The sequence below is a fragment of the Sander lucioperca genome, chromosome 23 (assembly GCF_008315115.2).
Source record: "Sander lucioperca isolate FBNREF2018 chromosome 23, SLUC_FBN_1.2, whole genome shotgun sequence".
NCBI classification, from domain to species: domain Eukaryota; kingdom Metazoa; phylum Chordata; class Actinopteri; order Perciformes; family Percidae; genus Sander; species Sander lucioperca.
The window spans coordinates 19,226,661-19,242,053 of record NC_050195.1 but is presented as its reverse complement, the minus strand read 5'-3'; the positions used below and the strand labels follow the sequence as shown (position 1 = coordinate 19,242,053).

At 40.8% G+C, this 15,393-nt stretch overlaps 1 protein-coding gene across 7 annotated transcripts in view; it reads left to right on the top strand.

The window, feature by feature from the left end:
• The window catches only part of cacnb2a (calcium channel, voltage-dependent, beta 2a), a 70,952-nt gene that overhangs the window by 27,612 nt on the left and 27,947 nt on the right, over nucleotides 1–15,393 (top strand). The window contains exon 1 of one of the 7 annotated variants that reach the window (XM_031292963.2): nucleotides 5,241–5,574. The exons of the other annotated variants lie outside the window; for them this stretch is intronic. Coding sequence (XP_031148823.2) covers nucleotides 5,542–5,574 — 33 coding nt within the window. The 5' untranslated portion in view covers nucleotides 5,241–5,541. Of the gene's footprint in view, nucleotides 1–5,240; nucleotides 5,575–15,393 lie in introns of those variants that run through there. 7 annotated transcript variants of the gene reach the window in all.

Here is a 15,393-nt window from a genome sequence, read left to right as displayed (position 1 = left end):
GATCTGAAAGGGTCATTTACAGGATCAACTGGATACAGTGCTGCATTTACTTGGTAGAAGATTGTACTGTCTTTTCTATGTTTTGGTCAACAAAGAAATAGGCCTATTGCCACTAGGGACTTTTTGTTTCTTCCAGGGAAATTGATTTATCCACTAGCACTTGAAGTCCTGTAGTCCAGTTTCATTAGTGTAATAGTATTCTTGGCAAGGCAAAACACCTTTTTGGAGGGGTTTCTGAGAGATCTTCAGTGATCTAATTGTGGTGTATCTCTTTAGTTTACTTTACATCCATAACATTATTTGTATGAATCATGGCCTGTTATAATAGCACATTTGACAGGCAAACAAAACACTGTTGATGTTGTTGGATATTGTTAATGTCACTGGCAAGATGCTCCGGGTCAGAATCAATTAATTATCTTCAGTATCTGTCATTGTTTTGTCTGTGTTATGATCTTCTATTGATGTTACACAGATTAACTCGTGATCCTGAGTGCTTCAACACTGGCAAGTGTGTTTAGCAAAGTGGAGTGGTTTTGTTTTGGACCGTTTACTTTAATGGTGAGTGTGGCCACTGTGGAGTCACACAGCATGAAAGTGTCGGACCTCCTGATATGGAGATAGAAAGGCCTGGTGGCATGAAAGAGTGTTCTGTGACTGAAAGTACACAGGTGTGATCACCGCTATACTGCAGACTGAATCTCCACTAGCTCCAGGGTGATTGATCTGTTTATGGTTTATGGATTGGGCACCGGTTCTAACTTGTAATCGTTTCAAAAAATTACGATACCAATGGAATCGTTTTTTTATTGGAATAGTTTGTAGCAGCCACCGTAATTCCAGACGCTTGTTGTGTTGCAGCCATGGAGCACAGTAAGCAGCGCTCCAAAGTGTGGCTTTAATTTAAGTTGAAAAAGCCTGAAAAGAAAACCTGTAAATCACCATTGAACCCCAAAGAATCAGAATTGTTAAAATCAAAATGATGCCCAACCCTAGTGGTCGATTTAGTCAATCAGCACATAATTATGCTGCAACAATTTTGACATTATTTAGGGCAAAAATGCCAAAGATTCACTGGTTCCAGTTTTTCAGGTTTTCTTAGTCGTCCATGATATAAAACTGAATATCTTTAGGTACCTTAGGTTTGAGACAAAGCAAGCCATTGGAAGACATCACTATGGGCTCAGGAAACTACTTGTTGACATTTTATAGACCAAATAATTAATTGATTAATCAAGGAAATAATCAACAGACTAATCAATAATGAATTAATCAGTGGCTGGGTTGGTTCAGTGGGTAGAGCAGGCGCACATATACTGAGAGGTTTATTCCTCGACGCAGAGGTCCAGGGTTCGAATCCGACCTGTGATGATTTCCTTGGGATGTCTTCCCCCCTTTCTCACCTAGCTGTCCTGTCAAAATTAAAGGTGGAAAAGCCCCAAAAAAATCATCTTTAAAAAAAATAATGAATTAATCATTAATTGCAGCCCTAATAAAAAGACATTTTAGGGAAGCAGATTTTAGCAAATAATTGATAACTGCTCACCACCAATAGAAATTCATGTATGATCATTACTTTAGGATTAGACTTCAGGACTTAAGCTTCTTACCCACAGTATATGATTCCTGTGGCTGTCGCCCACATTAAAATATTGTTGCCATGCATCTAATATTCATGTATTCTTACATTTATCTCAGTTACAAACCTTTATCGCACAGTGTAAACCTATTTGCCAATTTAGATACACCTACAGTAGCTAAAATTAATGCAACAGTCTTGCAATAAATCCTGCCTTCATGAAGGTTCCAATGTTCAGTTTTCAGAAAAGTGTCGATACAAGGATTTATTGCAGGGCTGTTGTATTAGGGAAAATGTAAGAGCAGCAGAGTCAGAATTTAGTCTACCATCAGTCTCTTCATACTACACAAGGTGACATTTTAGTAACTATGGAGTAAAAGGAAACTCTGTCAGATTTCTTTTCTAGGTTAAACACATTGGGATGTTGTATTGATCCCCCCCCTCTCGGTCCAATTACTGTATGCTGGTTTTTCTAAGCTATCCTTGTTGCCCTTTGTGTGCTTGTCAGTGTGAATGGCTGCTGACGTCATTGTGTGCATGTATACTGGTCGATGAGCCAAAGGCAATGCCGACACTCCTTTCCTAGCGCTGGCAGAACTGGAAGACACTGATCTGTCAAATCCCATTCGGAGCCAATTCAGAGAGGACTAATAATGTCTGTCGGCAGTGAAGAATGCTATTGTATCATTACATTATAGTAATTACACAAAAGAAAGCAACCAATTTAGAACAGCTTTATTTGCTTTTGTTAATTTCACATATTGCATACAGCGTATGCTTGTAGAGGCTTTGAGCTAAAACCCATTACACACATAGAACACTGTAAATTTTAGTATGGGAGGCCTCAGCATGCTAATCCTGGCAGGGATAGCTGGAGCTACACAGGATCAATGGACATGCAGTGTTTTGTATGCATTGTTTTGATTAACAAGTGGCATCTTAAAATCACAATTCAAAATCTTTCCTGATCACCCTCACAATCTCACTTTGATTTTTTTTTAATTGCTCTGATTTTCTTGCAGTTGCAGACTTCACATGCAAAAGTCATTTTTAGTGAGTATTCAGAGGCAACAGATCACACTTCCTCATCAACTGTCATCACCCTCAGTATGCGGAGGCTTTTGCCTCCAGGCCTGAACTTAATTATAGTCTGCTTTTCACCTTCATTTACCTTGACCTCGTGTTGCCACTGCAGGGTTTTGGATTAGACTACCAGCTGTGATATATTTGAGGGCTGAGAAGCAAAAATGGCAAAAACATTCACTGGTTCCAGGTTTTTAAATGTGAATATTTGCTAATTTTGTTTTACTCTTCTATAATAATAAATTGAATAGCTGTATGTCGGGGACTAATAGTTGGACTAAACAAAACATGTGATTATATCAACGTGGGCTTTTGGAAACTGCAATGGGCATTTTTCACTTCTTGACATTAAATAGACCAAAAATTATAAAACAATTAATCGAGCAGATAATCTGCACAAATAATTGATTATAATTATTAGTTGCAGCCTAACAAATTTATCAGAATTGGAGACTATGGTCAATATGTAAGAAACACTCTTGCCTTCACTCTTGAAGAGTTTCTTTCTTCGCACTCAACGCACTAATTGACACTTCTAATTTGTTTAATCTGTAAAAAAACAAAAAGGATTGGCCAGGTGCAGCTGGACAGATCCAGGCTAGCGGTTTCCCCATTTTCAGTCTTTATGCTAAGCTAAGCTAACCGACTGCTGGCTGTAGCTTCTTACTTAATGTAAACACATCAGAATTGAATCTACTTATCTAACTCTCTGTAAGAAATCAAATATTTGTATATTGCTATATAGTAATGTAATAAAACGTAATATATTTGACATATATAAAATATTATAGGTGAGTTATACACTGACTGGTTTTTCAAGCTGATTTTGTTATCTCAGACAACAGAAGAATTTTTAATTGCACTGATGCATCAGGACTTGAAACATTGTTCTGGTGAAATGAGGATAACTATCCTACAGTTTGTCACGTGCAGGGCAGCACTCATCCTGGATAATAATCCTCAGAAAGGGGTTAACCCCGATCAAACACAATATAATCCAGGATTTAGGATGGGCCGCCCAGAAAACATTTATTTCCCCACTGAAAAATACAAATCTGGGCTTTACCGGGATGTCGAATAAAGCTCAGAGCTTGTAGTTTTATAGTTGTATGATCTTACAGGTTGGACATAAAATGTATCTATTCAGTTCTCCTCTGTGCTGTTCAGTTGGCATGTTTTTCCAGTGACATAGCTGCATTCCTCTGTTGCTCCTGTTTTATAACAGGACCATTTTAATTAGTCAGGGTTTCATTTTGTGAACTCATGACTCAGCTGTGGCAGTTTCCAACCCTGTTTTGACTCATGTTGTACCGCTTTAATAGAATATTAAACTTGCTCAGCCAATATGAGCTGTGACGTTAACAGCTCATGTAAGGTTACAAAACACACATCACAGCTTCAGAGCTTCTTTTTTTTTTACAGTAACCACTACAGTTTCTTAGATGCATAACAGCTGCATTACCCTGGAGCTCTGACTAATATCAATCAATCAATCAGACTTTATTTTTAGAGCACTTTTCATACATGTAAAATGTAGCACAAAGTGCTTTACAGTTAAAAGCAATTGACCCCCCACCCCCCATCACATAAATGCATCCCCAGACACCCACAGACACACACCCACCGCCAACATCCACACACACCATCTCATACACACAATAAAACTAACATGTGACTGAGCACGGAAACGCTAAGTTAAAAAGATGTGTCTTGAGCCTGCTCTTAAAAACCTGAACATTCTCTGCAGCCCTGAGCCCCTCCGGCAGGCTGTTCCACAGACGGGGGCCATAGTACTGGAATGACGCCTCTCCGTGAGTGTGTGTCCGAACCTCGGGAATAATCAAAAGGCCTGTACCGGAGGACCTCAGGGTCCGTGAAGGCTCATAGGGTAAAAGCAGTTCCAAAAGATAAGAAGGCCCAAGACCATTAAGAGATTTAAAAACCAGTAAAAGAACCTTAATAGAAATCTGTCACTTCATTACTAAACCAACTTTTATATGGCTTTAATTTAATAGATGTAAGAGTTTGTAGTGTGTTATGTGTTCTTATTCTACAAAGTAACTTCCATTTGTCTTACTTTTTAATGTAAGCTTAATGGTCTACCATCAAATGACCAAACGGAAAGTTTCAATGACTTTGGTCCCCTTGATGATGAAAGCAGATATGGCATTTCGTCGATGTAGTGAAGATAATTACTTCCTGACGTTCTGGTTGCAACAACATGTGCCGAGACTATACAGTGAGTTCAAATCCTCCAGCTTTCCTCTCCTCAGAGTGTAACCTCCTTTAAGGGAAAACGTGTAAACTCTCCAGATCACACACTCGCACACAAACATAAAAAGCTTCTGCAGCTGCTTTTGGTGCTTTCTAGAATTTTCAGGCCAGCCCTGTTGGCCAGAGATCTTACTTCCTAACTGGCTGTGTGTCTGTGTCTGTGTGTGTGTGTGTGTGTGTGTGCGTGTGTGTGTGTGTGTGTGTGTGTGTGTGTGTGTGTGTGTGAGAAACAGACAGAGTGTATAAATGTGTGTGTGTGGGAGGGGAGAGGGGCAGAGGGGCTTGCTTTTGGGGCTGGAGGACGGTTGCGGCACTCTGAAGGAGTGTTCTCCCAGCGTGGGAAAGACGCTGGTCTTTTCTCTGCCTCTCAGGGACTTGGGTAGGCCAAAGAAGGGCTGAGAGGAACTAACTTCTTTCCTCTGGCTCCAACTTTCTCTGCTCGGGCTACAGAGGCAGCCGTTCCTCTCTGGAGCTGCAACAAGGGGATTTGTAGGAGTAAAGAAGTCGGGCTGGTAGGAGTTCCTGTGCTCCGAGAGGAGATGGGCAGCAGCTGAGGAGATTTTCTCCCAGCCGGGCTGAACGGCAGAGAGTCGGGTAGGGCAGAAATGTATTATTCCGGCAGTGAGGAGTCAGATCTGGTAAGTTTAAGTAAACATTTTTTCTGCTACTCAGTCAGTATCCTTTCACATTTTTCTGAGCCTAACTCGGCTGTACCTCTCACTCTTGTTTCTGTCTACCCTCTGAACAAAGAGGAAGGGCTCGGACTGCAGGAGAATGGAGGTTATTAGTGCAGGATTTAAAGGGGCGTAATCATACACTTCCTATTTTTCTTCCTCGTCGCTGCTTTGCCTGAAAGTTAGTGAGAGTCATGCTCAAGATGCACACTGTAAATCTCTCCCAGTGTGCTGTTTTAAGCATCTTGTCTGAATTTGCAAGCACCACTGCATGATCTCTGCTAGCTTTAAGTGGGGAGCTGAGACAGTGGTTAACAGGAAGAAAGAGGGAAAGAAAGTAAACAGCTGGGTTGGTTCTTTATATACAGAGACCGGTAGAGAGCATAAAACTTGGCTTTGACCGAGAGAAAAAGCTAAAGTTTTGTCTTAGCCACATGAGCCAAACATGTAAAACTTTGAGCACCATCAATAGTTAATGAGTGGATGTCCTGTGCATGCAAGTTTCTAGTTAGTGTTTCAAACATTTCCGTGTGTGTGTGTGTGTGTGTGTGTGTGTGTGTGTGAGAATGATATGGTAGTAAAATATTTTCCTGTGATAGTAATCAGTATTTGTCATCAGCCACACCCTTGTATTAATGTCTAATCAGCCTCTAAAAGCAAGTTTGAAAACAGTAGTCAACACAGAAAACCTTGTTGTAAACAAGAATTGTTCAAACCTGCAGAAGTTTATAGTAAATAGTCGAGATACCACATGTCAGACCGATTTCAAGCAGACTGGGTCTTGAATCTGAATATTTCACTTTCAACGTAACGATACACAACATATTTCTATGTTACTGTCCAACTGTGAAATAAGAAAAAGGAAACGAAATGGGTTAAGCTGAAACCAGTCTGGAATAACCTCTACTATATGAGCCAGAGTATAACTGACTAAAACCAGACCAATTAATGCCATTAAATCATATATGATTTAGTGCTACAGTATGCATGTGTGTCTGTTGTGTGTCGATGTTTTGAGAGTTTATATGCAGCATATAGCCTGCTGTCTATCTTTCTCGTTGATTTCTAGTTGTGGGTAAATTAGAAACTACCTGCTGCTCAATCTATAGCTTGTTGCTGTTCATTTAGGTCTGGAAAAAACAATTACACACACACACACACACACACACACACACACACACACACACATACATACATACACATACACACACACACACACACACACACACACACACACACACAAGCTCATGTTTGATTTTACAAGGGATCTGTTCAGGAGTTGTACTTTAAAGTATCCATGTGACATGTCAGCTGGGAGTACAGGACAACGCTATGTTTAACATGTACAGTTAGTGGAATTTCAGTTTGAATAACACATTTGACGACAGTATTTAACATTTCTAAAATCTAACACTGATTCAAGGTTAAAGTGGCTATATGTAACTTTCAGTTTGTGTTTATTCTAGTGGCCACACCTGCTGTCGTAAAGGTCTTTTCTATACGGTACTGTATTGCCCACTGTATTACCGTTGTTAACGTTACGAGGAGGTCATATAATTGCGATGAATGTCTTGCTCAGACAGAAAATCATTCATTTACAATAAGAGAATAAGTTACAGATGCATCGTTGCATTTCAAGTGTTGCATACTTAGTGAGATAACCGGGTATCACTGTCACTGTTTTACGAGCCAAAGCAATAAGAAGTTGTTGTAGCAACCAACATAATAATAACTTAGATTCATATAGCACATCTATCTATAAATTGCAGGAACGTCTGTGTGTTATGTGCATATCTCTTGAACCGTTAGTCCGATTGAGTCCAAACTTGACAAGTGTCTTGCTAACTACAATAGATAACTTCTATCTCATAGATATCTCAAAAGGCTGGATACTAACCATGAATGTATTTAAGAGAACTAACACAGGCTTTTTTGGTGTAACAAAGAAATCTGTGACCCATCAGAAAGTGTTACTGTAGCGCCGTCTACCTGCCGCAAATTATTCTGTGACTGCGCTGGAAAAATCGAACCCGGGCAGAGGCCTTACTAAAAACTATATAAAAATGCCGTTCTTTTCATTGTTAGTCTCATTTGCTGTTAAAGGTGATTTAGGACCATTGTATGAAAAATAACAGAGCTTCAGAAACATTAAAAAGTTACATATAGTCACTTTAAAGCTACATTGTGTAAGAATTTCTCCCATCTAGCGGTGAAATTGTATATGACAACCAACTGAATATTACTTTCTAGCCCTTTCCATTCCGAGCGCGTTTTAACTCCTACGGTGGCCGAACCTGAAATTAGCTCTTAGTATCTCCATCGTTTACACACAGCTGTTCTAGCTATAGCCTAGTCTGTGTTACAACTGCATGACGTGAGTTGTCTGCCAGGGAAATCACGACGTTATGCACAACCATGCTATAGTTAGCCAAGCAACTATGAAACTTAAAATTTACACAAATAGGCTAAATTACCTGTCGAGAAGAAAGCAGGCAACTTTGGCGTCTTTTTTAAAATCCTTGCTCCTCTTTCCATCTTGGAAAAGCCACTCCAATATTAACTTTGGTCTTGTTGCTTTGCCTGTCGCGTTGTCATTTTAATTCTCTTTTTTGCTTCCTTGGCGACTCTGTTACATGTCCTCGAGAGTAGGTGTGATCCTCCATCTTCAACAGGCTTTAAAATCTGCCGGCAGTCGCGAGTAATCTCCCGGCTGGCATTCGTCACGGTGCCACTGAGTGTAAAAGCGCGAAAGGCGGAGGTATGTCCCTCTTTGGCTAATGTATTTTAAAGATGGAGGCCCAACATGGCTGCCGCCATTCAAGCGACTCGCTCGTATGTATTCTGAATGATTCTGAATTGCAGATTCTACGCTTACGAGAATACTTTGATTAGTTGGTGGAAGTAATTACACATGAATGAGCACATATTTGTGAAAGAGTCAACTCAAAACATTACACAATGTAGGTTTAAGGTAGGATACATTATTTATATATATATATATATATATATAATCAGCAAGAATGATTGAAAATGTGATGAAGAGCTGAATACTGTAAACCTGAGCTTGAGTTGGTAAATTAAAATTAACGATGAAGACAATCTAAGCACTAAGGTCCACTTAGTAGGTTTGGAGTGTTATGTAGGGAAATCATTTATATAAAATTGATTTGACCTTTTTTTTAGAGAGAGGGGTTTTTTTTTTTTTTTATCAATGGAATCTGGGAAATCCTCATGCCTCTGTGGCAAAAAGATACATTTGCATACATCACAAATTTGGCCAGGAATTGGTCCAGAGTACATCATTTATCTCTGTATTAAATAAAATAAGTGAGCTGAAATAATTTTTCTCAAGCACAGTTCCATTTGTTGTATGATGGTATGTTTCACTCCATTGAAGATGGTTAGCGGCTCGCTCTGCTCACTTAGCCAGTTCTCATCAATCATCCACAGCCTGCTTCATACACCAGAAAACTGCCAGGATATTGATGACGCAAGCACAAAATAGCAGCACAGAGCAGATCCTGGCCTCTCTCACTGTATTCCCCTTGATCAGCCATCATCCTGTTATGGGGCTGTGTTTCCACAGAGGGACCTGAGAGGGAAGGAACTGCGAGATACACTAGATCTCACTGTGAGGGAGTTCACTGTAAATAAGAGCAAAGACCCTCAAGGGACAGCTGCTGCTGGCTGCAGGTAATACTTACTAGAGGAAAAAGAATTAGCAGATATTTTGCAATTGTAGGGGTCTTGTCACCCTGCATTTGTCTTGTCATAACGTTGCAGGCATTTGAACTGCTCACTGTGAGGCGCAACACCAAACGGTACATTTTCATAGAAATTCATTTAAGTCAGAACATCAGCTAAAAAGTTTAAAGTGCAGTTTTCTACTGATATTTTCTTTGTGTCGCAGCCTTTTTGCGTTGCGTTTATTGCGCAAGTGGATATTGCGATGAAGATAAAAAAATTATATATTGTGCAGCCCTAATCTGTATGGGTATTTGAGGGCTGGTTTACCAGTGTCGATGCACGTTATTTTTTTTTTTGCCAGAATCTTAAATCTGTGAAGTTGATCAGCTTTTAGGCTCTAGTGATTGCAATACTTTGGTCCAAACCAAAATATATGTCAACAACTATCAGATGGATTTCCATGACGTTTGGTGCAGACACTGATGTTCCCTGGAGGATGAATCCTAATGATGGTTGTGATCATCTGACCTTTCATCGAGCACCATCAGGTCATTTTGACCAATACTTTGGATTATGACTAAATACCTACAAGAGTAAGGACATTCCCATCAACGTTGGCTGTACTTTTTAGTTAGTTTAGTAAAAAACTATCAGCATGCAAAACACTAAAATGGTGAACATGATAAACATTCTACCTGCTGAACATAAGCATGTCAGCATAATACCAATAATAGTGAAAGTACATGTTCGTTTCTGCTTAATTTTTGATAAGTATTTTTTTAAATTATTGTGAATTGTATCTATGTTACAAATGTACAATCATAGCAGACGTGTGCACAAAAAGGTTGTTAATATAGGAACGTATTCGAAAGGCGTATCTACTTTTAAGTCCCTTACTGTGTGCTTGGTTCATCATGTGATTGACAGCCAGTGAGTCCATCACCTCAATGGGATGATGCACTTATCTAATGCACTGGCACATGGGATGCTGGATAAACACTTTTTTTCATAGGCCTGTCAGTGTCACCTTGACATCCATGCAGCCAATCCCTCTTTTGCCACGCCATAGGGATCATTACTCTCCCCTCTCTTCTATCTCTCTCCTCATTTCTCTCTCAAACTCACTTTCTTTTTCTTTCACAGATGTACATACAGTCTGTTTCTCTTTCACGCTCTTGCTCAGTTGGTATTAATTCCTCTGTGTGAAATATTAGTAAGTATTCATTGTTGCAGTCACACATATCTCACTCTTGGCTGTCATGTCTGCTCTCATTGTCTCTGTGTGACGAAGGAGACGCCGTTTGTGGACTGATAATTTAATTGACTTTGTTTTTCACTGAGTGAAGTGGCAGTGATGGACAGATGGCTGCGAAAAGAAGCTTTGGTTCCAGCCAAGAATGAGTCACGCCAAGCCTAAACTGCTAGCACACTTGCTCAGCCCATTGTCAGCCCACTGCAGTGTCGTCTGTCAGCCAGAACTGAACATGACTTGGCACGAGCAGTAATCTTCATTCTTCAATCATGATGCATAATGTGATGTACTGTGTAGTCTGACCACGCTGCCCCATTACATTCACTGCAGAATTTTGGCTGTTTGCCCATTTTGTCACAAAAATCTTCTGTCTTCAGTTCAGATTTGGGTTACAAGTGGGTGAAGTTTACAAACTGCACAGTAAACTTTTGGGTCATTCATAACTTTTTAATCACGTGAATCCTAGTCTACATTTACTTGTTTTTTCTCCCTTTCATATCACAAGATAATGGCATGGTGCTACATGTCTTGGCTAAGAATGACATTATTTTGTAGAATTAAGGAAAGTTTATACTCTGCCAATAAATGCCATCCATTGTGTGTGGTACTTTAGTCTACAGCAACATTAGCAGCTCTGTGAGGCTATACTTTGGCACAGCATTGCTTTAACCTTAACACTAACATGCTCACAATGGTATGAGCCATTATGATGTTTACTATAGGCACCATCTTAGCTAAGTGTGTTAGCATGCTAATATTTGCTTCTCTCTATCTACTTCTATCACTGTAAAAAGATGATTGGAGATGCCTGTGCATTTCAGTATGACATAGTTATAACACTGACAAGAACAAATGTGATTTTTGATGTACAATGCATCAGTCACTACAGTAACAAGTGCTTGGGATTTATTGTCTAGAAAATGCAAAAAGGTGCACATAACCGTCCTTATTTTCTTGAGGCAAGAAGGCCATTTGTAATCCTGAGAGAGAGGCGGGAGATGAGAGCAGCAGAGTAAGGGTCAGTATGGGATGGGATGGAATGGAAAAAAGTGAAAAGAAGTGTAAATGGGAGAAAGAAGAGGAGATTGGCCATCAATGTGGACATAATAAAATTGGGTATACAAGCCTTAAAGGAACACCCCAACTTATTGGGACTTTAGCTTATTCACCATATCCCCCAGAGTAAGATAAGTCCATGCATACCCTTCTCATCTCCGTGCGTGTCGTAACTCTGTCTGACGCACCCACCGCACCTAAGCCTCGCTTAGCACAGATCCATCTAGCTTACTGCTCCCAATAAGTGACAAAATAACGCCAACATTTTCCTATTTACATGTTGTGATTTGTATAGTCTCAGCGTGTACAAATAAGGAGGTCACATGAGACACAGCCATATTCTAACCATATACATACTGGGAACTATTCTCAGAAGACGAAGCACTGCTACTTCTGCTACTTGGGCGGAGTGATTTGCTCGCAACACCTGAGAAGTCTCGTGGTGAGGAGCAGAGAGTTCGCCTGGAGTTTGCTCAGAGTTGGAGTAATATCACTCCGCCCAAGTAGCAGTGCTTTGCCTTCTGAGAATTAGTTCCCAGTATGTATACAAATCACAATATGTAAATAGGAAAATGTTGGCGTTCTTTTGTCACTTATTGGGAGCAGTAGGCTAGATGGAGCCGGTTACCTCCAGCATCTGTGCTAAGCGAGGCTAGCGGTGGGTGCATCAGACAGAGTTACGACACGCACGGAGGTGAGAAGGGTATGTATGGACTTATCTAACTCTGGGGGATATGGTGAATAAACTAAAGTCCCAATAAGTCGGCGTGTTCCTTTAAGTGAGTGTGCAGTGTGGCCTGAGTGGAAGGAAAGAAGCAGCAGTCTTACTGTATGTAAGATGTAAAAAACTAAGGAGGAGTCTTGGCAAGGAGTCCTTGACCATGAGAGCACTTTATAGCTCACATGCAGAGCCGTTATTTTCTGCATGACTACAGCACTCCATTTTTATAGTGGACGCATATAGAGAATAACTCATTTAGCGGCTAAAAATGAAAATGGAAGCTTTCACATCATGAATGTAGTCCTCAGTGTAAAGGCTCCATCCACTATAAGTGATTCTGTCAGACGCAGGAGGCAGCATTGACTGACTCACAGCCTCCTGTTTCACTATGGTAATAGCCACAGTGATTTGTAATGGTCTAATGTAATGATTGCCGTGCCACTGCTGTATGTAGAGGTCATTGATGGTCTTACAGCAAGGACCTCTGTCCAAATGAATCAATAATGGCGGTATAGAGACCACAGGACCATTGCCCTTTTAATTCCCCCCCTCATTTCTCTTTCTCTGACCAATGCATGAAGACGGCCAACTGTTTCAGTTCTGCCACCCAATGTTGCCAGTGCAGATATGCAGCCTATTTTCCTTAAAGTGGGATTACTATTGGAGAATTCTGCAGGACACGATTTAGGTCCAATGTCAACTTTTAGCGCCAATGCACAAAGTAGTGTGCTGTTCATATGGCAAGGCAAAGGGTGTAGAGGCTGTGGTAGTGGAATAAGCTGCAACATTGTTATGTCCACCACTTAGTTTAGTGTGTTTTAGCATTACATTTGCTAATTGGCACGAATCAAAAGGTGTTTTGCATCTATTTGAAGTGGACAAATTAAAATGTTGACCTGATGATGGTGTAAGATGGAATGTAAAAAGGATCAGGTAGTAGAATTCATCCTGTGGAGAACATTAATTTCATGGCAATCCGTCCAATAGTTGTTGACATATTTCAGTTTAGACTTAAGTAGATGTCTGACAACCAACTGCCATGCTGCTAGTGCTGCATGATTATGGCCAAAATGATAATCACGATTATTTTGATCAATATTGAGATCACGATTTGTTGATTTTAACCAAAACAAATTTTATTGTTTACATTGGCTAATTATAACTGCTTTCACATCCATATTGTGCTACATTCCTCCTTTATTGAAGGATACTGTGAAGGAGTATGCCATTTCAGCTGTTGTGTGACCGCTTTCCACACATGCACGTTTGCCGTGAAAGATACAGGCAGTGCAATTTTCTGTTCACGTTAACGGCGCATGTGGTGCCCGGTATCTACCGGACGAAATAGCAACGCGGATTTCGGTGGCTCATTACACTGCCACTTACATGTCTGCGTTGTGCTCTGATGCTCCGAAACCCACGTTAGAGGCAACAGAAACATTGCTGCATGTCATGCTAGTTAACACTAATAACACGTTACACAGCAGGTAACGTAAGCCTACCGTTAGCTACAGTAGTAACTGGATTAAACACGGCTAAAATGCTGACAGCTAAACAGTGTAGTGTGACTGTATTCCACTGTAGAGGATTCCAACAGCAGGACGTCCAACAGTCTGCTGCTAAAGCTATGAGCTAAAAGACTCAAACTATCACTAGTCACTGCTGTTGTCTGAAAAACAAAATAGACGGGACAAAATGTTGCGTTTACGGGTAAACTGGTAAACATTGTGACCGGCTTATGATGACCGACTGCTACCTATTGTGGAATTTTCCTCACGTTACTCTGTCCTCTGTGACTGTCTATATCTAAACCAAGCTGCGCAGTGCAGGGAACAACTCTGATTGGCTCATGGAGGCACGTGATCAGACAGTGGTTTATGGAGCGCTAGATTGGCTTTGCAAAAACTTTTGATAAGGAGCGTTCTATGAACGGAATGATGCATTTTAAATATTGCTCGATCACGCAAATTTGATCGTGGGAAGCCAAAATCGTGATCGTGATTAAAATTTGATTAATTGTGCAGCCCTACATGCTGCTTGTATGGCTACAAAAATCACTGCCATCAAATGCGATGTGATTTGCAGCTTTTACAGGCTCATGGTAGAGTGGCAAAGTTAACGAACTTCCTGTAATCTTTAGTTTTGCAAGGTTTTCAAGAGTCAACCGTGTAGAGATGTCTTTGAGCAAGACACCAACTTCCTGCTACTTTGAATGGAACTGTGATTCTCAGTCTGCTAGGGGAGCCCAAAGAGCATCTCTCCTCATGCATTAAAGTAGTATCATACTGCTGTTAGATTATTAGTAGTGGCCTGTGTGTTGGTGACACAGTGCTGTCAGTATCAGTGTGGCAGGGGGTCTAGAGGTCGGTCAAGTCGGGCAGCTGGAGGCTCGTTCTGTCGCTGTGAGTCTTTGTCAGTGTTGCTATCGGAGTGCAGCCTTAACAGCTCCACCACTCTCATCTCCGGGCTCCACAGCTCCATGTTCAGAGCATCTGTGCCCCGCCCTGAGACCTCTGGAGGCTAGTGTTAACCCACGTTATTGAAACATATGTGACCATTGCACAATTTCTTGAAAATCAGGCAAAGCTGGGGATTGGTGTACTGTTTTCTTTCAACTGCTGTTGTAGTTGAGGTGATCGGAGAGGTTCAGTGTTACGATGGACAAGATAAATATTCTCTTGTCCACCATTCCCATCCATTTCTGTTCAAAACATAATCTACCTCAGGTAATCACCTTGCTCGTTAGGCTAATTGGTCTTAATGAGCTAAAATCACATCATCCTCCCCCAGCCTTTCCTTTAATGTAAGATGTGTCATTTTAAAGTGCACGTGTCTTGTTGAAGATAGAGGCGTGTCATTGATTGGTTATGATAAGCACCACTGATTAGCTTGTCATCCTTTGATCTACAGTTAGTGCTCCTTGGGGAGCGACTGCTGGTCATAAACCAACAAGGTTATTTCAACCGCTGGTCCCACGGGTCGACCCCTGCCTTCTCTGACCTCACACAACCTGACCACGGGTCAGACCGAGGAGCATCATGCGTCAGCACAGCAAATGAAAGGGAGC